Source organism: Vanessa tameamea, chromosome 30 (assembly GCF_037043105.1).
Source record: "Vanessa tameamea isolate UH-Manoa-2023 chromosome 30, ilVanTame1 primary haplotype, whole genome shotgun sequence".
NCBI lineage: Eukaryota > Metazoa > Arthropoda > Insecta > Lepidoptera > Nymphalidae > Vanessa > Vanessa tameamea.
Window position 1 is genome coordinate 2,789,901 of NC_087338.1, and position 26,617 is coordinate 2,816,517.

General features: G+C 33.8%; 1 protein-coding gene across 1 annotated transcript in view; it reads right to left on the reverse strand.

Annotated features, from left to right (window-relative positions):
- The window catches only part of LOC113391714 (lysosome membrane protein 2-like), an 84,138-nt gene extending 72,111 nt beyond the window's left edge, over window positions 1-12,027 (reverse strand). The window contains exon 1 of the mRNA XM_064219996.1: window positions 11,894-12,027. Within this exon, the coding sequence (XP_064076066.1) occupies window positions 11,894-11,909 (16 nt within the window). The 5' untranslated portion in view covers window positions 11,910-12,027. The remainder of the gene's footprint in view (window positions 1-11,893) is intronic.
- Between the last annotated feature and the right edge of the window lie 14,590 nt (window positions 12,028-26,617).

Here is a 26,617-nt window from a genome sequence, read left to right on the forward strand (position 1 = left end):
CGTATTGCGTACTGATCGCGTGCTCAGTGAAGGAAAACATCGTGAGGAAACCTACACGAGTCAGTCGAATTCCTGAGATATGTAAACTATACGTTGTTGAGAAATTTAGTAAATTAATTTTCAAATATTTCGAAATGAATCTTCAAATGTTTCATAGATAATGGGTATTTATTTATTTCAATACTTAGTCTATTACAAGGCAAGTGAGGCTGTAAATTCTGAGGTCCCGGATTCGAGCCCTGGGTGGGGAGAATAAAAAGCCTATGCGTTTTTATATTTTACTAGCTGCGCCTGCGGATTTATACGCAGTTATTTCAGTTTATAATAACAACGTTGGACTTTCATATAAATTACCATCGTTATGGTCTCATTTTGAAGAGCTCCAGCCGTAGATGTGCAGGGATACCCACTAGTTTTATAAATCTTGCAAAAACTAATCTTAAAAAAAAAATCTTATTCGAAGCAGAAATACCGATATCCAATTTATATATAAAAAAGAGATTACGATATGATACATAAACGATTCATAACATCTTGTGAGTCTACTTGAGTGAAGTATTTTTTTAAAATGAATAATAAAAGACGGACAAGGTCATTGACCATTTGACAGCAAATCGTCACCAAAAATAACCTTGACACTATTAGAATTAAATAAATTTTACAATTTCCTTTTTTAATCCAACGAAATTTGGATAAAACATATACTCTGATCCAGGAGGCACTCAATATTATACGAGATTAAACAAAATTTAGTTGACCATTGGTTTTGAATGTATATTCTACTGATGATGACAAAACTCAGTATAAATTCAGTTGTAAATTCCATCAATGAAATTATACGAGTATCTATTAGAGAGACGGTCAATGGTTCCTGATGGATATGGTCAAAATCGCCCACAGACATAAATAAATATTGGACAACATCACATGCATTACTCTGATCCCAATGTAAGTAGCTACAGCACTTGTGTTATGGAAAATCAGACGTAACGACGGTACCACAAACGTGGGTGTTACACAGATAACATAGAAAACTAATGAACTTTTTCTACATCGACTCGGTCGGGAATCGAACCCGGGACCTCGGAGTGGAGTTTTTCTTTTTCTTCCTATACAGCCGTAGCACCGCTCTCTAACCGCCCTGTAAATATTTTTCCGTTCTCTAAAGTAAATTATTTGTTAAGTGATTACAATTTAATAAATTGCAATCAAGAATCCTCTTAAATTTTCTGCACATCTACGGCTGGAGCTCTTCAAAATGAGACCATAACCGATTTTTTATGTGCAGCTATCGTCCCATAATCACTGGGACAAAAATCGGCTCACGCTATTTATATAAAAGATTATTCAAGTAAGCACTTCTGAATCGTTTTGTTACAGGATTGAATTAGAAGCAAAGATATAATTACTCTTAATGTAAATTATATTTAAAAGTAGTATTTAATCAAGTTTTTTTAACATGCAATCTATATATCTTGTATCTGTATTAATTATACTGAAATAAACCTTTAAACCTACACAACCAGTTCCCATAAGGGCTACCCCCAAGTTAACATTCCTTAGTATAGATATAGCGTTAGGTAATTCTCCAAATCAAATTCATTAATCAATTATACTAGAAATCAAATCAATCAAATATTGTATTTAATATCCAATAATGATGATATATTTATAATTTAATTGACTAGCGAATTTAGAAATAAATTTAGTAGCCTGTTGATATCGTACTGCTGGTCTAAGGTCTCTTCCTTTTGAGGAGAAGGGAGCCCAATCCACGCTGCTTCGATGCTTGTTGGTGGATACACATGTGGCAGAATTTGACACATGCATGTTTCCTCGCGATGTTTTCCTTCATCGCCGAGCACGAAATGAATTAAAAACACATGAAAATTCAGCGAGCTTACTTGGGTTTAAACCCGCAATCTTCGGTTAAGATGCACGCGTTCTAGCTACTGGGCCATCTCGACCATGAGAAATTTAACGTAAATTTGTCGTAAATATTTAAAAAACGAAATCAACCACTTTTTGGGTGTTATATGTTTTCGTTGACCATTTTATTTTTTATCACCTACCGGTAAAGGTAAGCGTATTCTTGTAACAAATCAATTGGTCCGACTAATTTGATTAATCGTGATAACACTCCGACGCCCAGCTTCTCGCTTCATTAATAACGTAATTCGACTTCAATAAGCCCGCGCTCAGTCAAGGATTTCTAAACAGCCACACTGTAGCTGCTATAGGGACTGGAATATGTCAATCTTAACCGAAGCTCGTGGCTTCATACTCGGGTTCAATTGTTTTTTATAATTTGGATAAACCTCGTAAGGATATCTACATGTGTTTCCATAAAATCTTGGTGGAAAAGCCTAGAACCTTCTACTAAAACACGAAGGAACCTAATAAAAAAATATATAACAATACCATACTGTTTCTTATATTTTGTTTTATGGTGCAAAAATAAATAATATTATGTCATATAAAAGTACATCCATTTTCTTTTTGGACTCCGTACAAACTCATTCGGAAGTAATAAATACTATTTCTTCAATGATATTTCTAAGAAATTTGCATTGAAAAAGAATTTCCATTTAAGACGAATACCGCAGACGCAACCTTCGGTTTTTCCCGGAAACGCCATCTCTATCTATCGCCGAGCAGTTATCATACTCGCGAGCGAGAGGGAAGATGTCAGTCATCTCGATTTAGAAAGGATTAATTTTATACTAACGTCCTTGCATCGATTTTATTATGTGTTTGTTTATGTACTTATTTTAAATATAATATATTCAAAACATGTAATTAATGCTTCCTAATATTTTCTATTTGGCATTTACAAAAAGTAACTATAGTTCCTTCCACTACAGGCATCATCTCGCAACAACATCATCAGTCACTCAAAGCTCTTGACTTACCTTCACATACCTTTATTCAATTACAGAAATCTGCAATATTGAACACATGCAGATTAGTGCGAAAATTTATGCAGTCAGATAAAGTTATCTTTATTATAATACAGATAAAGATCATATTACATTGCCAAAAATTCATACTGATTAAAATTTTACATTAGGACCCAGATGATGCTCACTTGGTCACGCTCATTTCGGTCCGTAATCATTACTAACCGGTCAATAGGTCCGGTCAAAGTCAATCAGGACAACATATAAGTATAGAAACATAATTAATTTCATTGATAATAATGATAAGAATGTTAATGAATCGAAAAGATAAATATAATACAAAAAAGAACTTCAGCTATGCACTTACGCAAAGTTCTCTCGAAAAAGATATGAATACATTTTTTAAATATATATTAACGCTAAAACAACTCGCATAATCGAACTTCTTTGCGTATCTTGGTACTTGTGAGCTGAGCTGTAGTAGTAGAATTCGACTTTGACATTCCACGGACAGACAAGGGAACCAGCCCCGGCATTTTTCAAAAACCTGAAATAATCTCGACGGAAAAACCCCCGTATTTTTACATCTGTAAAGCCATTTATATATGCTTATAAGACTATAATATATATACATATATAGTCTTAACTATATGTATGATGTTTTGAAGACTATTAATTGTAACAGCAATCCAGGGTCAGATGCAGGAGCAAGTCTTTTGGGAGGAAAGGAAACGCTCCAGAATACTACTTGTACCCGGGCGCTTCTGGTGCTTCATATGGGGATTATAATTAGTATGTACAGACACGCAGATTCTATGATCATATGAGAGGCAGATGGCAAAAGGCAAAAAGATACCCTTTTGTTAGGATAAATTCAGATTCTATCGAAAATAAGTATTGAATAAATTTATAATAAAAAATGCTTGCCTCTTTACTGTTAAAGAGTTCATCAGTCTGGAGCTATACCGTTTACCGTTACACCGTTCGGCTGCAACCACTGCAATGTCATCGTAACCAAATATCGTGTAAAATTTCCACTCTGAGATATAAACGAAAGGGTATAATTATTTTTGCAAGATTTGATCTAAACAAACTAAAAAACAAAAAAAAGTTTGTAAAAAAAAACAGCACGATTTTTACGTATAATTAAAAAAAGAAGTTTTTAAATTGCACCATACTGTAATTACTGTGATACTACGGTATCAAAATTTAAGTATACAATTTGAATGAACTTTTTGTTTATTTTATCGCTGCCAAACTTTGGGTCTTACAATAAAGGTGTTTTTAAGACCCAAAATTTTTAAGAACGCTTATTGTTGTTTCTGACGAAGAGAGCCAGTTTAACAATAACAAATTATGCCAAAAGACAAAGGAAAAAATTGGCTCTTAATAAAATCATCATCAGTCATCCTATGAGTCGAAACTTTAAACATCATTGAAAGTTTGAAGAAAACATGTTTTACAAAACAAAACGAAATCAGTAAACAAACAAACGAGCAATAGTTTCTGAACTGCTTTGTCTTCGACGGTCTATATAGACTATATATATATATATATATATCTATATATAGATAGTATAAATGCAGCTATTCTTTGATTCTTAAAAAAAATAATGGCAGACTTTTAAATACAAATTAAACAGGTTTAACGCGTACCGGTGGAAAATTTTTAGCAACTAAAAAAACTGATCACGGATGTTCCAAGTTATTAAATCAGTCTGCGTCTTATTTTTCGATTATGAATTTTGATATTACTTGGATGAAACTTATAAATTTAAATAATAATAATAACTTTCTGAATTGAGTGGCGTTTCTGAATTAAGATAGTTGTCGCTCGCAAATACACTTCCGGTTAAAGGAATTAGTCGTTATGTGTTATGCATAGAAAATCTTTGAGATTCAAGATTTTTTTCATATCAAGTTTTATCAAATTCGGTTCAGTGTTTTAGCCGTGAAGGAGCAAACAAAACGACAGACAGAGTTTTAGAAAGTGTTATCTATTGTTCGTATAGTAAAACAATTCAAAAATTGTGATGCCAACCGAAAACACGGGGTTAGAAATGATTTTGTGGGATTGTATACGATTTTACAAAAAGGTTCCAGAATTTTGCCAAACATTTCAAATTATAATAAGCCTATACCGTTTGTCTGCTAAATTATACAACTAAAATATTTTGTATAATACAAGAATATTTATCATTATTGTAAACCAAATGTTTAATAACAATAAATAACTATCAAACTGAGTTTATTTAAATTGAATTCAACTCTGTGACATGATTCAAAAATGCTTTTATGACACTACTCGAATAAAGAATATTTTTATTTTGAGTGCTTCCAAGTCTGGGATATAATCGTATCTTTCCAAAACGCTATAGATATTTGAGAATCAATAAGACGGAACGCCTAACTTTTGTCAAGATTTTTTAAATCATTATATGAAATGTATTACGAGGCGAAGAAAAATGAAGACTACTTTTTATTAAAAATAATAGTAGCAATGCCCCAAATTTGTCAAGGAATTACTAACATTCCTATTTACCCCTCCTTTTAAGCTTATCACTTTTGTTAGGAGTGGGGACGACTATAGCCCATGAGGATCGATCCTGTTACTTACTATTATAGAATAAAATATTGAGAAAAAAATTCAAAAGAGGTTACACTTGATATTAATACATAGATTGATACATAACAATTTAAAATCTGCCCAGCGCGAGACGTTAAATAGCCTTATGTAATATAACCTTCCTCAAGAATCGCTATAATATGCAAAAATAATCATGCAAATCCGACTGGTACCAAAAATAAATGCAATCAAACATACGAACAAAAAAAAACCTTCACCTTTCATAGAATAGATAGACACCGTAACACATATATAGATATAGATAAAAGATAACACGCATAAGACAAACAAGCCAAAACAAGTCATTGGAAATACCGTATGAAATTATAAAGGATTATAACCCGTTTTCATGACAATGCTGCTAACGTAACGGCAGAGTAAAAATTTCCATAAACGCGACATACGTTCCGGAAGTGCATAAGTGCGCGTATAAGGGCGCGGACAGACGAGTGGTTTTTTTTCGACTTTACAACGTCATTATAAATTTTCCAGTAAACGTATTTGGAGAATCAAAGATAAATAAACAAAAGTGTCGAGTCATTGTTTCCCTTAAAGGCCGGCAACGTGCAAGCCGTTTCGTCCGTGTAAGGAGTAGTAAGTGAGGTGTCAGGTAGAACTAGTATGCAAAATTTCAAGGGAATGGAAAGTGTAACAAACTAACAAACTCGCTTTCTCATAATATAATAACTAATTAAGATATGAATAGTTCAGATTTGACGCGGTAAGCAACGCCGCCATAATATTCTTATTTCAACTGGATGATGTCGGGATAGGCAACTAGTATATATTTTTTCATGTAATAGGCAGGCGGACGAGCAAATAGGCCATCTGATGTTAAGTGGTCACCACCGCCCATAGACAATGGCGCTGTAAGACATATTAACCATTCCTCACACCGCCAATGTGCCACTAACCTTGGGAACTAAGAGGTTATGTCCCTTGTGCCTGTAGTTACACTAGCTCACTCACCCTTCAAACCGGAACACAACAATTCTAGGTACTGCTGTTTAGCGGTAGAATATCTGAGGAGTGGGTGGTACCTACCCAGACGGGCTAGCACAAAGCCCTACCACCAAGTATACCTAGTATATCTATTCATAAACGATACGGGGATTTATTAAAATATAATATCAATTTTTGTTTATTTATAATACATAATTCCTGAACTACTTTTTTAAAGTTCCGTACTTCTAAGGGCAAATGAAGTCTTATAAGATCATTTCGTTGTACGTCTGTGTATGTCCTTCTAGACTGTTTTCCCGAGGAACGCGTAAAGATATATTGTTGAATTCATTACCAAATGCTGAGGTCCTTTGAAGCTGTGAAAAAATCAAAACTCTAAGTCAAACAGTCAGAAGATATAGCCGTTTAAGTCGTATTTCCCTATTGACATGGAATCGTGGAATTTGACAAGAAGCACCGTCTTATAAAGTAAAGGGGAAAATGTGAAATTCTATGAAAAGTCTAAATCTTAAAATAACATGGTAAATCTTTTAGTATTCTGTAATGGTACGGAACCATCTGCGCGAGTCGAGCACTTACCCGGTTTTATTTTTCGAAACAATATAAATAATGTTACACTAATCTATTTATAAAAACGAACATTTCAGATTGAACATAACTATATTACAAATGCTAAATTGGACTACCTAAAATTAAAAAAAAAAAAAAAAGTCGCAATAACATTATACGCATTATAAACGAGTTCTTACTTAACGTAACAAGAAAGCATACATTTAATGTCAATTACATGGCTATACTGCAGTGACTTAGGGCGCTTACAGACTAAAGACTTACAAAAGTTAGACTTATAAATTAAAATAAAAAAGTTTATTCTGCCTTATTAATACAGAAAAACAAAGTCAAATCGATTATATACTAATCAAACATATTATATTCTAGTTGTCGTCCGCGGTTTCGTTCACGGTTTAGGGTTTTAGGTATAAAAAAGTAGCTCATTTTCTTTCTTGGGGTTCGAGGTTGATTCCTACCAAATTTTATCATATTTAGTTCAGTGTAATGACATTGAAGGCAGACATTCCTTCATGTCTACATGAATAATGATAAATATAAATATACGAATAAAATATTAAAAAAGCGTGCGATTTGAAATTGCATTGTTATTTCTATTTTTGAATAAGACAGTACGGTCGATTTTGACGCGACTTGCAATTTGTTAAAAGTTTTAATCGAGTTATACTTGGATATTTAAGATTAAATGAGTGATTTATCTCAATGTGTGCGATTTGATAGTTTACTTATGTTAAGATAAATTCGAAGTTAGAAATAATTTTTGTTGGTTAGTAAATTGTTTTAAATAAATTAAATTAACTTGACGTTGAATATATTGTATGAGATCGCAAAACGTGAAAATCTTTAGCCTTTTTTAAGAATATTACGCGGATGTAGAAGTAGATTTAGTGATGGATAATTCATACGGAGTCTCGGAGAAAGGTAAAATGTATTTATATACGACCTCCGTGGTCGAGTAGCGTATACACCGGTTTTCATGGGTACACCACTCCGAGGTCCCGGGTTGGATTCCCGCCCGAGTCGATGTAGAAAAAGTTCATTAATTTTCTATGTCTTGGGTCTGGGTGTTTGTGGTACCGTCGTTACTTCTGATTTTCCATCACACAAGTGCTTTAGCTACTTACATTGGTGTCAGAGTAATGTATTTGATGTTGTCCAATATTTATATTTATTTATTTATTTATATCTGTCAAGTACCATTCAAATAATTGTCATGAAAATAGGTGAATTGTCTAGCGTACACCGGATACGGTTCCTAGCTCAAAAATGTTAGAATCATTCTTTGTATCCTTCAAGATAAACTTATAACGATTCCGACTTCGCAAAGTTAATACATCCTTCTCAGGGCACGATTCTGTTTAATAAGATAACATAGTTATTTTTTAATTGGCCAATTGAAAAATTAAAAGCTCATGTCAAAAAAATCATTGATAAATAAGGCGTATTACTCACTACAAGATTATATTAAAGATAAAAAAAGCGTCGACTTAGTTTTTGGTGATTTCCAGACAGGATAAACAGGATATAATTTTAATTGAACTTTATTGACATACTCTGTAATTCAAATGGTACAAAAGAGTTACTGATTTCGTTGTCGGTTGTTTTGGGTAGAATCTTTGCGAACCGGTGGTATCTTTACGTTTAACTCAACACTCTACTGTTCTCTAACAATACATGATGATTCAAAAGTGCTTTCATGATGTTTGATAGCTATCCAGACATAAATTTGAATTACAATTAATTTGTTCAACAAGGATTAATGGTTCTGTATTTAATGTTTTTATGGTCTCACCCTCTCACTCCAGAACACTAGCGTGAAATTTCAATGTGTGAGATGCGAAGTGTTTTCTAAATCGCACTGCTGGTCCAGGTGTTGTATAGTTTTTTTTCTATCTATGGCAATATGTAAATAGATTACACGCAATGGTCTGCTTTTATTTACATAAATTTATTCCTTTTTCATTGAATTAACATAATGGTAATTCCGAATGAGTGATTTAATTGTGTTTTTTTATTTAATATACATTAAAACAGTCTTGTTTCGCATAACGATGATGAAATCAATTGTTTCTGTACTAATTCTTTAATAGTTCTTCACGTTATGAATCATATCGAGCGTGCCTCAATAAACATCGTATTTGAATAGTTTTTTCAATATTTACATTTTTTACATTAGCAGTGTGTAAATTTCCCACTTCTGGGCTAAGGCCTCCTCTCATTGTGAGGAGTAGGTTTGGAGCATATTCCACCACACTGCTCCAATGCGGGTTGGTGGAATAACCATGTGGCAGAATTTCGTTGAAAGTAGACACATGCAGGTTTCCTCACGATGTTTTCCTTCACTGCCGAGCACGAGATGAATTATAAACACAAATTAAGCACATGAAAATTCAGTGGTGCCTGCCTGGGTTTGAACCCGAAATGATCGGTTAAGATGCACGCGTTCTAACCACTGGGCCATCTCGGCTCAGTTCAAAGTTCAATATGACTTACTTTAAAACATACTTTTAGTTAATAAGATTAAGCATTTAAAAAATAATGTTCAAATTAGTAAAAACTCTGGTCTCAATCTGGTATTAAAATGTGATTTTAGTAAATAAAATACTTATAAACATGTAAACAAAATATTATTGTAATAAATAAATAAAATACATATAAATATTTTATTCCATAAACCCTTAGAAACCTCCCTTTTATACGGCGTAGTCGAAACGACGGAGGTTAGTAATAAGCGATGAAAAATAAGGTCAGTGATCTAGGGCTGAGTGTTGCTGATTGGCGGGACGGGCTCGCAAATGTTTTTTTTTTTTCATTGCTTGGCGGACGAGCATATGGGCCACCTGATGGTAAGTGGTCACCACGGCCCATAGACAAAGGCGCTGTAAGAAATATTAACCATTCCTTACATCACCTATGCGCCACCAACCTTGGGAACTAAGATGTTATGTCCCTTGTGCCTGCGATTACACTGGCTCACTCACCCTTCTAACCGGAACACAACAATACAGAGCACTGTTATTTGGCGGTAGAATATCTGATGAGTGGGTGGTACCTACCCAGACGGGCTATATCACAGAAAACTCCAAAGTTCGGAGAGTTAAACCAATACGGAGGAAAAGCGAAAAAAAAAGATTCCCAAGCCCAATGCAATTGCGAGTATAAAATAAGCTTTATTTTTAAAACTTTTATAAATATCAAATGTAAATTATATAATTTAAAAGTCATTCTATTGTCTGTGGGTGCCTTTATTTTATCTATTAATTTCCTTGTTCAATTAAATTTGAACATTAAAAAAATCCTTAAATATTTAATCTATGTGTTCGTAACAATCATGTTATGTGACGGTTTAACTTATGGAAAAATATTACGATATTTTTTTATCGAAGTTCGAAGTTCAAAACCACATCGGATTTGGTAACTTCGATCTGAATGATCATTGGTCGATAGCAGTTGATGACGCAATGAACGCCCAATCAACTTCTAGTATTTTTTTTTAAATTCGATCAGCATTTCAGAAACCGGACGTAAATATGAGTACAACACTATTAATAAACACCTTTATACTTAGGACATACATATTGGAATCATAAAAAAAAAAATACCTACATATTTATTTCCGCACAAGTAAGGATATACAGTCCTCTGTAGCATGCAGGCGAATTAAAATATACAGGTCAGGCGTTGGGAGCTCACATAAGGGCTCAAAATACGCGCGTTCTAAGTGTGCCTCCTGTAAGTTCAAACCTTGGCCTAGGGTTATAAGTACTAGGCTTTTGATTAGCAACCTTTGACCTAACATCTCTATTGTTTGATCTGCCCACCTGGCGCATTGAATTATGTTGAATAATCTCTCGAAGAAGCGGCAAGAAAATCTGTTATTAGTCTTATCCTATAATGATGATGTCTCCCGGACACGTATCGACAACGGTACCCATTTAAGAAAACTAGCCAACTGCACATATTATAATGCACAAAAGTGTGCACTTATAATTCGTACGGCACATCTGACACGGCCGGGATACGTTCAGCGACATAACCAATGGTTCTACATGCTTTGGCACAGTGTTTATATGATTTTCTCGTCATAAAAACTTCTTATTGCTTCAACGCGGGATTTTAATCCCGGATCTCAGGATCTGCAGCTTTATAAGTTAGCCACTGGACCAACGAGGTAGTCATGGTGTTAATTTATTTATTTATACACGTAATAGTCGTTTAACTCAAATTCAATTAAAATCAACATAATATTCCATGATCATATTGATTCTCATAATTGAAACAGACGCTCGATTTGAATGATACAAGTTCACGATTCCAACATTATTTACATAATCATCAGATATTCTAACGCCAACCAAAGGTACTCATAATAAATAACATTGTTGTGTTCCGGTTTGAAGGGTGAATGAGCCAGTGTAACTACAGACACAGGGTATATAACATCTTAGTTCCCAAGGTTTGTGGCGCATTGGCAATGTAAGGGATGGTTAATATTACAGCGCCATTGTCTAGGGGCGGTGGTGACCACTTACCATCAGGCAGCCTATAAGCTCGTCCGCAAACATATACCATAAAAAAAATTAAAATCTTGTCCTTAAATAATCATTTTGCTTACAATTTTTATTAATTAAATGTTTTTCTATTTATATAGAATAACTAATTAACACCCGCGGATTCGTCTGTGTTAGGTTGTCGATGTGTTAAGTCACGTCACGGTATAAAGATATGTTTATCAAAATTTCATCGAAATCCGTCCAGCCATAGAATCTTTCACATTCATTACTTAACATAATTTAAAGATGTTTATTAATTAAATGATATATTTAATTACTTACGGTTCAATGTGAACATGTTTCTTCGATTCCGATGTTTTCTTCAACACAATTTTTTCTTCTTTTAAAGTAAACTTACTTATATACCAAAGGTTATGTATGCTAATATATCGTTAAATGAATATTATATAACAATAATATCGGAATATTTTTAAATATTATTATTGTAACAATAAATTTAACACATATATATCTTTTGTATGGTTTTATAATATAATTATTTTATATAAATTGTTCATTATTGTAAATGATTCGCTACACATTCCACGAGAGTTTTTGAGATATCTGTAACAAAAGAAAAAACATATTAGTAACAATTTCGGACATCTGACTCGAGCTTAAATAGATTTTTAAGAAATTATAAATATTTTCAAATGAGTAAAAACTCTGGTCACATTTTAAAGACTGTCAAGGTAATTATAATGTGATTTTAGTGACTAAAAATCTTTTAAGCATGTTAACAAATGACTATTGTAATAAATAAGTAAACCACATATGAATATTTTATTCCATAAACCCTTAGAAGCCTTCCTTTTATACGGCGTAGTCGAAACGACGAAGGTTAGTAATAACCGTTGAAAAATAAGGTAAGTGATCTAGGATTTATAATAACAAATTGCTGACGATATTATTCGTTTGCTGAAAAAATATGTTGAGTATTGTTGTGTTCCAGTTTTAAGGGTGAGTGAGGCAGTGTAACTACAGGCACATGGGACATAACATCTTAGTTGAAATGTATAGTTAATATTTCATGCAGTGCCAGTGACGTTTAGCGGTGGTGACCACTTCCCATCTTGCTAGTACTATATCTGCGAATCCGCCTACCCGTCTGAAATTTAAAAAAAAAACACACTAGACCAAGCGGAAAAACTTCCACCCTAAGAGTGGAACTGCCCAACTGATATTTAATATTAGCCTCCAGCGACGACTAGTAGACCTAAAAAATATTTTTATTAAAATTGGCGCCTGTTTAAAAAATATAGCAAATCGTTAACAATAAATAATGCTATTTATTTTTAAAATAATTTGATCCTTGGTCATATGTATAACACATTTATAAGTGACATCAGTCAATAGAATAAATTTAAATAATTTTCATCGTAATTTTTTTCTCATTTTACAACAGGGCACAAATGGGGGGTAACCGTTCGTGTGCTATAGGTAAAGTTGTATAAATTCGCGAGAGTAAAGCCGTATGTTCAGCCTTTATATATATATATATAAATGTTACTGTTTTTTTTAAACGCTCATCACGCAAACCGCTTAATATTTTAATCCAGTTTATTATACAATATTGTTTAACATATAAATAAATATTGGACTACATCACATACATTACTCTGACACCAATGTAAGTAGGTAAAGCACTTGTGTTATGGAAATCAGAAGTAACGACGGTACCACAAACACCGAGACCCAAGACAACATAGAAAACTAATGAACTTTTTCTACATCGCTCGGCCGGGAATCGAACCCGGGATCTCGGAGTGGCGTACCCATGAAAACCGGTGTACACACTAGTCGACCACGGAGTTCGTCGAGTAAAAGCAAATAAATACAAATATTCAAAGCAAAGCATGGCCGAGTCGGCTAGTATTATATACAAGTAAAAATAAGACAAATCATAGTATTATATATACTTTATAATAACATAAAATTTACGCTCTTCACATCAATCGTCTGAATTAAAAGCCTGTTCATTATAACATTGAAACGCTTGCATCTGCTGGTTAAAGTTTTACGTATATTGGTTAAGCTTTTTCAGTTAGCTATTACAAAAATAACATCTCGTTTATAAAAAAAACAGTCAGTGTAGTGTTAATAAGCAGTTATGTCAAAATTTATATGTTTGTAAGTAATGTTTTATTGATTGTTTTTATAAGAAAAGTGTTTTTAATGTATGTTTTGTTCATACTTCTAATTTGGGATTTGCTGTCGTTTAATTATACTAATTACTCGGTGTTAGGGCCCGTCTGGGTAGGCACCACCCACTCATCAGATATCCTACCGCCAAACAGCAGTACTCAGTATTGTAGTGTTCCGGTATGAAGGGTAAGTGAGCCAGTGTAACTACAGGCTGTGTAACGATAAGGGACAGAACAACATAGTTCTCAAGGTTGGTAGCGCAGTGGCGGTTTAAGGAATGGTTAATATTTCTTATAGCGCCATTGTCTATGGGCAGCGTTGAACACTTACCATCAGAAGGCCCACGTGCTCGTCTGCCTGCTTATATTATAAAAAATTATAATATAAGCAGCCTGCGTATATAAAGTACCTAATCAATATTAATTGTGTATTTATCGGCAATTACTTTGTGTAAGAAATAAAATAAAATACTGTATCATTAAAATATACAGATAAAAAATTAAATTAGAATTCGTCGTCCATTAAATCGTTAGGCATTATTTTTTTTTATTTTTTTAAATAAAAGTAGGCTGGTTTATTATTATCTGTAATAAAAATACATTATATTTATAAAACAAACATATCCATTGATATCTCGTTCTCAATATTGTATTACGTGTTTAATTATAAATCATTTCGAAACCTATGCGCAGATAAATTAATGACGGCTATTATCAAACTTTACACAGTTCAAGTCTCGATTACATACCAAATAAAACATTAATATGATTTATTTAAAAATAACACGCGAATTAAGTAGACATTGGAATATCAGCGCCATAGATTCTGCACGTTCTGAGGGACAACAGATTTAAATATATTTAACTGATCAAAAAGTTATGGATTTACTTTTTTTTTTTATGACATTGATAGGCGAAGGAGCAAATGGGCCACCTGATGGTAAGTGGCCTTACTGCTCATGGACAATGTGCCACCAACCTTGGTAAATAAGATGTCCCTTGTAGCTGTAGTTACACTGATTGACTCACCCTTCAAACCGGAACACAACAATACCGAGTACTGCTGTTTGGCGGTGGAATATTTGATGAGTGGGTGCTACCTACCCAGACGGGCTTGCACGAAGCCCTACCACCTTGTAAATTATATATTTTTTTAAATTTTTCGTTCATCTATATCACACTGCGAACAGACAGCAGTATATCAAAAATATTTATGTTTATTTTATTGTTTTCTAATTTCTCAGTAGCATTCTTAATTTTGGATATAAATCGTGCTCTTTCTTTTAGCTCGGATAATACGTTAAGCTGTGAGTCATACAGCTTAACTCTTTCACCATGGATGGCGTATTTGCTATTTCAATTGTTTTTTTTTTTAATTTAAAGTTCGGTACAAACAGATGGAGCATTTAATGGTAAGTGTTCACCGCCCATAGTTTTTTTTATGGCATTGGTTGGCGGACTAGCATATGGGCCACCTGATTGTGAGTGGTTACCACCGCCCATAGTTTTTCTTTTATGGCATTGGTTGGCGGACTAGCATATGGGCCACCTGATTGTAAGTGGTCACCACCGCTCATAGACAAAGGTACTGTAAGAAATATTAACCATTCCTTACATCACCTATGCGCCACCAACCTTGGGAACTAAGATGTTATGTCCCTTGTGCCTGTGATTACACTGGCTCACTCATCCTTCTAACCGGAACACAACAATACAGAGTACTGTTATTTGGCGGTAGAATATCTGATGAGTGGGTGGTACCTACCCAGACGGGCTTGTACAAAGCCCTACCACCAAGTAAAGATAGACATAAGTTCCAAAAGGTAGGCACATGGGACGAAGTAGTTCCTAGGTTGGAAGCGTTGACTTTGTAAGCAAATTTAATTATTTTTTGTAGTACCAATATCTATGTGCTGCTCACCTACCACCAGGTGACCTATATACCAGTCCCAGACCCATCTACCTATAAGACATAAGAATTCTAAATTATGACAGGATACCTGCGTTTATAGGAAACATTTTTACATTACATTAGCAGCCTGTAAATTTCCCACTGCTGGGCTAAGGCCTCCTCTCCCTTTGAGAAGAAGGTTTGGAGCATGTTCCACCACGCTGATCCAATGCGGGTTGGTGGAATACACATGTGGCAGAATTTCGTTGAATTTAGACACATGCAGGTTTCCTCACGATGTTTTCCTTCACCGCCGAGCACGAGATGAATTATAAACACAAATTAAGCACATCAAAATTCAGTGGTGCTTTGAACCAGCAATCATCAGTTAAGATGCACGCGTTCTAACCACTGGGCCACCTCGGCTCTATTTTCAAATATTTCATAACATTATACTATGAGACTGTAATATTATTTAAAAAAAACGTGGAGTTAATGCTCGTTGACTTCCAGGCAGGAGACATAACATACATATATAATTGTATTCAACTAACATGACTGTATTTTTAGATGTTGAAAAAGAGTAACATTTTAGTTCCCGAGGACGGTTGATATTACTTATGGCTCTAATGTCTATAGGCAGCGGTGAGAACTTACCATCGGGTTATTCATTTACCCGTCTATCTACCAGTGTTAATAAATTAATGATATATATTTAAAAATGTTATTTAAGTAATTAATATGACTAACGAGGTTTTATATATAAATAAAATTTGACCCGCCCCGGTTTCGCACGGGTGCAATGCTGATACTGAATGATACAACGTTCATTTTTGTCATTAGACAATACAAACCGCTATGTCCCTGCATTTTAAGACTATCATATCTTCGAAAATATTCATTTAAATTACATGCTGTAAAGGGTCATATTGATCTATATTATTGCACAATATAATTAGGTACTTAATTGGATAAGTATTGATACTGTATTGATTAAAATCGCTTAGATTAAGCCATTTACGATACACATCTCATCAAAGGTAAAGTATAAAAAGGGATTATTGTGGGATATACCAAACAGATAGACATATACCATCGCGGACCCTTTTCAATGTGTACAATACTGCAGTATATTATTTTGATCTATCTCAGAGTGTCAAAAAAATGTGTTTATTTACGGCATCACATTAGAAACCTTTAAAATTATCAATATATATCGACTTTATTATGAATGTATTATACATATAAACCTTCCTTTTGAATCACTCTATCTATTGAAGGGTATCGCATCAAAATCCATTTCGTAGTTTTGAAGATTTAAGCATACACAGGGACAGACAGACAGCGGAAATCGACTTTGTTTTATACTATACATCGACTAGATCAGATAGACACTTTAATAGTCTAAAGGGCCGAAATTAATTACGACGATACTTATAAACAATTATTTTAAACTCTAAGAATAACTCAACATTGTTTAACCAAAGCCAGTGTCTTAAACAAAAAAAAAAAATACTTACACAAAATTATTGATATCCAATTTAAATTCACCGTTCATTGTATCAAAAACACACGACACTTAAAAATTTTTTAAGGCAATAATATCGTTTAATAGCGCGCTTCTCCTGGCCAACGTCCGAGACACTAATGGGACTGAGTATGCAGATAAGGGATATATCTACATAGCTAGAACAGGGGAATAAGATTAAAGCAGTGTGCTAATAAATAATAATATAATTTTGTTGGGTATTTCCTGAAATATCAATAAAAAAAATTTTAAACCATTGAATACATTTTAATTCAAAAAGGTTATATGATATATTAAAAATAATTGTATACTAGGCATTTTATTGCTGATTAGTTATTTTTATCTGACACACAAAAGATTCACTTGATGGTAGAGTTTTGTGCAAGTCTTTGGGTAGATACCAGCCACTCATCAGATATTCTACCGCCACATATATAATTGTGTTCCAGCTTGAAGGATGTGTCAGCCAGTTTAACTCCAGGCATAAAATACATCTTTAATCGTACTTGGAACGGTTAACGTTTCTAACAGCAACAATGAGCGGTGACCACTTGCCATCAGGTATCATCATTCGCCAGTCCACCCACCTGAATGAAATAAATAAGAGATTTTAACATATAACCTGTTAGGTACGACTGTAACAGACTTACATACAAATTTGTACGTATTAATAATGATTATCATATAAAATTACTTTTAAATGTTTCATAAAACAAGATATATATATGTCATTTTACATTAGTATGGTCTGATAATTAAAAAAAAATCATTACTCTAATAATAATTTACATTTAAATAAGACCATATGATAAACTAATAATAAAACTAAATTAAAAAAAAATACACGTATATAAAATTGTTTGGCAATGCTTTGTCTATGCTTTGGCTATACCCAGGTCATGGAAATAGATGAGGATGAGTTCTTGGATCTACAGAAACGTCGTAGAAAGGCTTTCTAAATATATATATTGACCTCATTCATATTTAAATATCTTTATTTAACACAGAAGTATTACACTTTCTTATTGACTGGCAAAATTCTACCATCGGTTCGGACAGAAACACATCAGTACGGAGAACTCAGCAGAATATTTTTGATGACTATAATAAATTATTTTTGAAACAACCTGGAGGCGATCGTTTCATTCCCAAGGGATGCTATCTATGAATCCTATGCTATATGTCAGACTTGCAAACCTGTTTTCATTTACTGTCAACCTGATGACTGACCTGATGCTATTCAGAAAACCGCCATTCTCACACGGATTTGATTTGCACAGTGGGTATTCTTTAAGTAACCAATATGTTAATGGTATAGTCAAGTTTTCTAGTTCTATAGAATTTTAAGGCAGTATCCAAAATCCTGGGTCTAAGCCTCGAGTCAGTTGAATAAAAACTTATTGAATTTTTCCATCAATAAATTCTCGGTAACACCCTGAAGTTGAGAAGTCGTTACAATCCTATGCTTTTGCTATTGCTTTAGCTAAGAAAATATGTCCGATTTACGTCTAATCGTACTTATATAATTTGAATACAGAGTGCATCCGTTTGCGCACATTTATGTTTATCTTCTGCGCAGTTGATTAGTATCAGTCAGTCAGAAGAACTCATAATATATTTAACCACTTAATAGACAATCACGGGAAAACTTGTCTCTGTGCATTGTGGTGTAATGATCATGAAGTAATTACTAAATCTACCATGTCAACTTCGAAATTTCGTCCATTACATAAACCCGGAATTCATATATATATCGCGGAGCTACTCCTTGTCGACTTCCAGGCAGGATATATTACATACATACATATTTTTAAATGTTAAAAAGGAGTAACTACTGAGTTTCTTGGCGGTACTTCTCGGTCAAATCTGCATTCCGAACCGGTGGTAGCTTCACTTAATATAGTTTGTTGAATGGCGATTCAAAAGTGCTTGTAAAAGCGTACTCGAATAAAGTATATTTTGATTTGATATGATACCCAGGGCCTTACGATCTGTACCAATTAACCACCAGACTGGAGGTTAGGAAGAAGGAAGGAGTGTATTTTTATAATTATAAACTCTTATCGATAAAAATAATATCGAATTGTCTGTGTATCGAGACATAACACGTGATTCGATATCGTTCAATGAAACACGTTGATTTATTGATATGACATTATTATTTATTTTTATTTTTCTGGTGTTTGAGAGCAAAATATTCTGCCAACGTGACCGGTTATTAAGAGATAAGACGTTGGTAATTAAACGGCTACAAATTTTTTATAACATTCTTATATAGTTTAGTACGTTTTATTTGTATACGGCGGATGGGAATGAGCCCTCTGGTAAAGTCACCATCATCCAACGACATTGCCGCTATAAAAAACATTTACCAATGCACGATCAACCTTGGGAGTTGCAATGTTATGTCCTTTATGCCTACAGTTACACTGGCTAACCCACCTTTAAGCCGGAAGACAACAACACTAATTATCGCTGTTCGGCGGAAGAATAGCCGATCAGTGTATGTACTTATTCAGACGGGCCTGCTCAAAGCCCTACCACCAAGTTAAGATAAGTTAGAATTATGTAGCGAAATATTCAACTGTAAAAGAAAAAATATCCATATATCAAGGAATGTATGTGTTTCATGATAAATCTAATACCATTTTAGATTAAACCTTGAGAATAATATGAGATAACATCCGCTTTAATGCCCCCGTTACATGTAAGGATTGAGGATGTAAGGTTAATACTTACCGTCAAAGGCCCTATGGCAGTCTGTCTGAGCCTATTTTGAAAAAGTCTAAAAAACGTGATAACTCAAAAATGGCTCACTTTTGCGTCATGCACATGGGGTTAAAATTATCGCAAATAGTCACCCCTGTTACCTCTTAACGGGAATACGTCGGATTACCATAAACCCTGTATAATCGATTTACCATTTAAAAATATTAAATTAATTAATAAATATTATTATTTATTAAAATAATACTTTTTAGAAAAAAAAAAACGCCTAGATTTAGGCTTGATCTCCATCACAGGACTGATTGAACATTAATTGTGAATAACAGCATTGAAAATCTGTTTATTTGAAAAGAGCAACTATGCGAGTTTCTTGCCGTTTCTTCTCGCTGGAGGCTGCTTTCCGAAACGGTGGTAGTGTTTAAACATTGACGATTCAAAAACGCTTTATTGTGAAGTTTACTTGAATAAAATACATTTGATTTGATTTGATTTGATTTGATTTGATTTGATTTGATTTGATTAAGCGTGTACGACCATCAACATTGTATTATAATATTTTTAAAATAGAAAGCATCTTTTATTAAGAAAATTAAACTTAACATTATAAGGTTACAAAAACATATGATATTTAGAGTTCCTTGGCAAATTTAAAAACCATTATTTGATCTCGACTAATTAAAAAAAAATCCTTATATCTAAAGTCCTGATTTTTACGGGTAAAATTCGCACACAGTCAAATTTTCGAATTTAAAAAGTAAAATTTTAAAAAAGAAACCCTTTCTTAGTGCTTAAGTTTATGGGTGGTGATCACGTACCATCACGTGTCCCATTTTTCCATTAGCCTATCACATAAATAATATATAGTTAACTGTCACATCAGTCCGTGTGTTTGATGACTTTGGTCTCTGTTAATATGGCGATCGTATTATAAGTAAATAAATAAAAATGACTCGATCTAGCGTTAATGTACATAACCTAACTTTTTCTCCATATTGAAATATATGAAACAAGTAAAATTTTTAATCGATCAATCAAGAATGAGGAATTCCGCGAAGGTCAATAACATTCAAGGAAGATAACACGTACGTATAACATGGAATATTGAATTTATTTCGCGCAATCAATTATGAGGAGGACAGACAGACGCAGAGGAATCTCTTCTCAATGTTTCCCTTAAAAACCCAGTAAGCTATAACGAAATAAAACACAATCAGAAACACCCACTGCCTAATTCGACGTTTATATTCTGAGGAACCAAATCACGCGTATCTTGTACACTTGTCGGTTGCCATTTAAACTCGAGTCACGTGTTTATTACGCGCGAGATAACGCTAAATGAGAACGACACTGAGTGATAATAGAAATTAAACAATAATATTAACTAATTTTAACTCGATATTTTATAATTTTTTACTTGTTTACAACGTATAGACAAGTTTATCTGTTAGTTACATCTAATGCTGTTTGTATTTAACGGTCGTTGAATTGTTTTACCTTTTTCTTTTTTTTTTTGACATTCAGACGGGCACAAGCTTATGACAATTCGTCCTTTTTTACGATTATTTGCATTAGTTATTTTTAAGTTTGCAAATATATATTATCAAAAGTTTAAACTTTAAAATGTAATTGTAGGTAAAAATTAACGTTACCGCAGTAAAAAAAATTGCGCATATTATAATATATAGATTTAATTAATTTACCGATATTGGTGCATCCACGATTTTGTTTTTTGCTACATTTCGTTATTACGTAAACACCGTAATTTTCTTCAATTGAAAAGCTTATTGAATTATTTATTTAAAAACATACATATATAACGAAAACATAGACTTCGTAACATTGATATGTATATCAATTAAAAATGGACACAACATTCAAAAATTTTAACATGTAAACATTTTTTTAAATCTATACTATAATATTATAAAGAAGAAAACTTTGTGTGTTTGTTTGTAATGAATAGGCTCAATAACTACTGGACCGATTTAAAAAAATCTTTCACCATTCGAAAGCTACATTATCCACGTGTAACATAGGGTAAATTTTATTTTGGATAAAATAGGGTTCCGAAAGATATTTGGGTTTTTCGGACACAAGGTATAAAAAATCAACCAGAAAAGTTACTTATTTTGCGTAGGTACGCTGCCTAAACTATAAAAGATAGAACCATAATATGTTCAAATTAATTGTAGATCTTATAAATATCTACAAAAAAAAGTCCGCGACACACTATAACTATCAATGTCGAGTGAGGCACAAAAGCCATTTTTTTATTTAAAAATGATGAATTTTTTTTGAAAGACAATCTTTGCAGCCTGCGGATAATGACTGCGTCGTCGACATTAGTGTCGGTGTCTGTGAATTGACCTGGGAATCATTTTGCTGACCGTGTCTTTCCTGGGTAGGCTTTTTGCAGCGGTAACCGACATCCACGGCGGAGCCGCGGGCGACCGCTATTAAACATATAAAAATATAATAATCTTTGAATTTTCAAAAAATATTCAATGTATGTACACCTACAGATTCGGTCGATTTACTCCTTAATTATATGTATAGAAAATAATTGTCGGTAAATAAGTTTACAAAATCAAAAATCAAGTCAAAATATAACTATTTACATCACATCCATGATCTGTATAGTGTTGTAAAGTTTTCATAATTTTCGCAAAGTTTAAAAAAATCATCTTCCTACTTCTATTTATTTAAAAAAATATATATTTTGTATATTTATGGGTTAAGATTTTAAATTAACATGGTTATTTTTATTACTAACAGTATTTAAAACGGGATATTTACCATGTTTTTTATTTTTATTCTTATATTATATAATTATTCTTATATATATTATATAATTCTCGTGAACAAGACATTCGTAGATAATGTCGAAATATCGAGCTCCACCAAATAAAAATAAAAAACATGGTAAATATCCCGTTTTAAACACTGTTAGTAATTTATGGGTTATTTTGATTTCCTTTTGAGATACGCAATCCTGTCACAAATCCGAAATCTACGCGGACGAAGTCGCGGGCAGAAGCTAGTATTATAATCAAAATCAAAATATTATTATTTATTCAAGTAGGCTCATAAGCACTTTTGAGTCGTCATGCCACAGTGTAGTTCGGAAAGTAGAACCGATAAGAACCGGAAAGAAACTCAGTAGACATTCTTTTTAATTACAGACTACGTCAGTCATCATCATTTTTTTATATATCCTGCCTAGAAATCAATAAATACTAATTATACGCTTTTTTTTTTTAATATATTTTTTTGACATTTTAATGCAGTTTGTTTTAAGCTGATTTAATTGCGTTATAATTTTTGGAATTTATTCGAATATGGATTGGCAAGTTTTCTTCTAAATGCGCAATATGTCGATATGATGCCAGGTATTGGTTTCCATATTTCATTATATTTAGCAGTTGTTCTTTAACCTCTTCACTCCTGAAGTTCGTTAACGTTTTCAAAGAGTCTATGAATGGGTGTCGACGATTCCGGAACATTCTCGAATATTCCTTAACTAAGATTTTTTCCTACGTCTAGTTCGCTTCCCCTTAACTTTGGCCATCAAAACAAGTAGTATCAACGTGTAGATATGCATGCCTCAACACGTGACCGAGGTTCTCGATCTTTTGTTTTTTCAACGTTTGCATTTGTTTTCCGGTCATGGCACTCAATTGACCTGTCTTTTTAGTCAGATCCTGGGGTTCTAGGTTCAAACCTCAGATTGGGGCGATAAAAAGTTGGTGCGTTTTCCGGTGGAACTTTTCAATAGAAGCTGCGGTCTGGAAGTTAAAAAATGCTCGGTAGTGAGACGTGCTGGTTGGAGATGCGCTCCTTCTGCAAAACCGTCATGTCACAGAAGGAAGAGGCGGAGCGGGAGCGGGAAGAGGATGCCGCTGCAGACCCGCTCCGCTGAAGACGACCAGGGTAGAGGAAAAAGTGCTGCGCGCATTTTCTCCCACCAACTCAATAGGCGCCGCAGTGAATAGGGAGGTTCTCAGGACCGCGTGAATCCCCCCTAAATGTTGAAGGCCAGCATAGGCAGGCCGACCGTCAGGGCGTCACGGTAGCATGCGAAAGCGATCCTGTGGCGCCCGCCGAAGAGACGGAGAGGATACCATTGGTTTTTTAGTAGGTATTCAGATCTACCGGGGCTCACTCGGCATCCAGGGCATCGGCAAGTCCCACATCCCCCATTTCGACATGGAGGAAACCTAACGCGTTTCTACAGCGATATAAAAAAAAAGGAGGTCTGGAAGTATCCCTTGAGCCGACTGCCATGAGCGAAATCGAACAGGAGGACAAAATTATCAATACATTCATCAAAGCATTAGTAAAAATGTGGTAACAATAATTCAAGTTTCAGCAGCTATATAACAAACGTTACAAAACTTGCGTAAAAACACAGATACACTGCGGAAACCCTTTTCCGAACAGGATTTAGCGTGTTCGTGTAACATGTTCAATAATTTTAACGTGAACGAGGGGAATCAGGTAATTAACTTATACGAAGTAGGGAACGGTTGCACAAACTCATAAAAACCTCAAGTCGATTCCTCAGAGTCTAGTGAATTTGATTTTAGAAAACGTTTCAAGTAAACTTTCATTTCAATAAAGAATAATACTAAGATTCAAACTTGTACTAGAGTACCCAAATTTTATTACTGACAGTTGTCATTCAGCTGATTTCCATTTTACAAACGCAGAGATCCCGTTACGGTTTCTCAAAGTTGGATCGGAAAATAATCGAGATCGTATTGTAATCGATATGAAAAAGTAGAATCGATCCTCGATTACGATTAAGCTGAGGTTAATTTTTGTGAGGTATAATCAAAGCTGTTTTGGAATATAACCAGGTATCATTATCAGTTAAAATTCAACTCTCAGCTGTTATAACAAAAGTCTCATAGCGAGTGTCGATTTTGTATTTAGAAAAGGATTTTTTTATTCGATTCAGAAGGTGATCAAAAATCGTATTGAATTTTGGAATCGGTCCATCCTAACCAATTTCGTAGATACGTATGAGACTGATTTTCATTCGATACAAGCAGTTTTCCTCGTGATATTTTCCTTCAACGCAAAGTTTCATATTATCGTTGCTTGCCTTCTGAATTTTCTTTTAAGATTAACGTATTCTAATGACCAGGTCATCTCGACTCCTCTAAATATATACCAATTCGTTATCAATATTATATACGAACTACATAAGTATGTCATAATATATATGTCATAATCATTGGAAAATATTTTAAATTGGTGTCAGTCAAGTGTGCCGCTTATCAAAAATTTGACAATAATTAATTTTAGGCGTTAGATAAATATGTCTGTCAAGGGTATTCAAATACTCAATCTAATATCACGTTAAAAAAAATCACGTGCTTCTCTCTTGATTGGGTTTTATGTAAGTCCGTCTGGGTAACTCAAAATCGTCACAATTTTTTAGTAATACTGTGTTCCGGTATTGAGAATGAGATAGACAGTGTAGTTAGAAGATCGGTAACGTATTGACGATATCAGGAATGATTAAAAATTCTTACTGTGTTTCTTATAGTCTATGGGCGGTGACCAATTAACGTAATTATTCTCTTTTACCTACTACCTTAATACCTAATGTAAAGAGGACAATCACCTGATAAAAAAACAGCGACAAATATAACAGCCAGAGTATATTCCGCTGGACATTGGACCGGCGTGTTGGAATAAGCTCCAATCCTTCTACCCAGAGGATAGAAGTCCTTATTCCAGCGATGGGACATTTACAGGTTACTGGAATAATAGTATTATACCAGATTTCTTTTTTTTTTTAATTCTAATCAATGCCCCATTTTAAGTAATTACTATTATGCCCTCCAATCGACCTCAAAGCTTGAGCCTAGAGCGGGGACGGCAAAAGCCCAGGTCAGGATCGAACATCAATACATCGATGTTGATTTTTAGTCGCTTTTAGTAAATACATTAATAGTTTAATTGTTTTCGTCATCGGCATTCGCCCTTAACCCACTTTTTAGGGCTTCCTTAGCTTGCTTCCTATAATAATTAACCTAATTTAAAAACAAAAACGTCACTTAATCTTATTTTACAGTTTAATGGTCTTTATAAAGTTAGAATATGTCTTTATAATTCAAACTAATTCATCTCTTGGAGTAAGAAGGAAATAGCCCAAGGGATAAGAATCGAACCAGCGACTTTTTACAACGCTAGGCAGCCTGTGAACCATTGCGCAATTAACGCTTTTTTAAACATAATTAAAAAAAAGAACTTAAACTTAGATAAGTATTTATTTGAATTAATGTTGACTGTACTATAGTGCACGTATCGCCCTCTAGTTACTGGAAATACATACTTCTATTGAATTTAAAATTTCCCACTGCTGGGTTAAGGCCTCCTCTCCCTTTGAGGAGAAGGTTAGGAGCATATACCACCACGCTGCTCCAATGCGGGTTGGTGAAATACAGATGTGGCAGAATTTCGTTGAAATTAGACACATGCAGGTTTCCTCACTATGTTTTCCTTCACATCCGAGCACGAGATGAATTATAAACATTATATTCAATAAACAAATTAATAATTATTTTAAGACAATTAAATTATATTCACAGGAAGATTAGTTAACATGTATAAAAAACATATTTAACATAACATGTTTTAAGAATCATATTTATCGCGACAGAATTATTTTATATATTTAAATAAAATACAACTTAGTTTGTAAT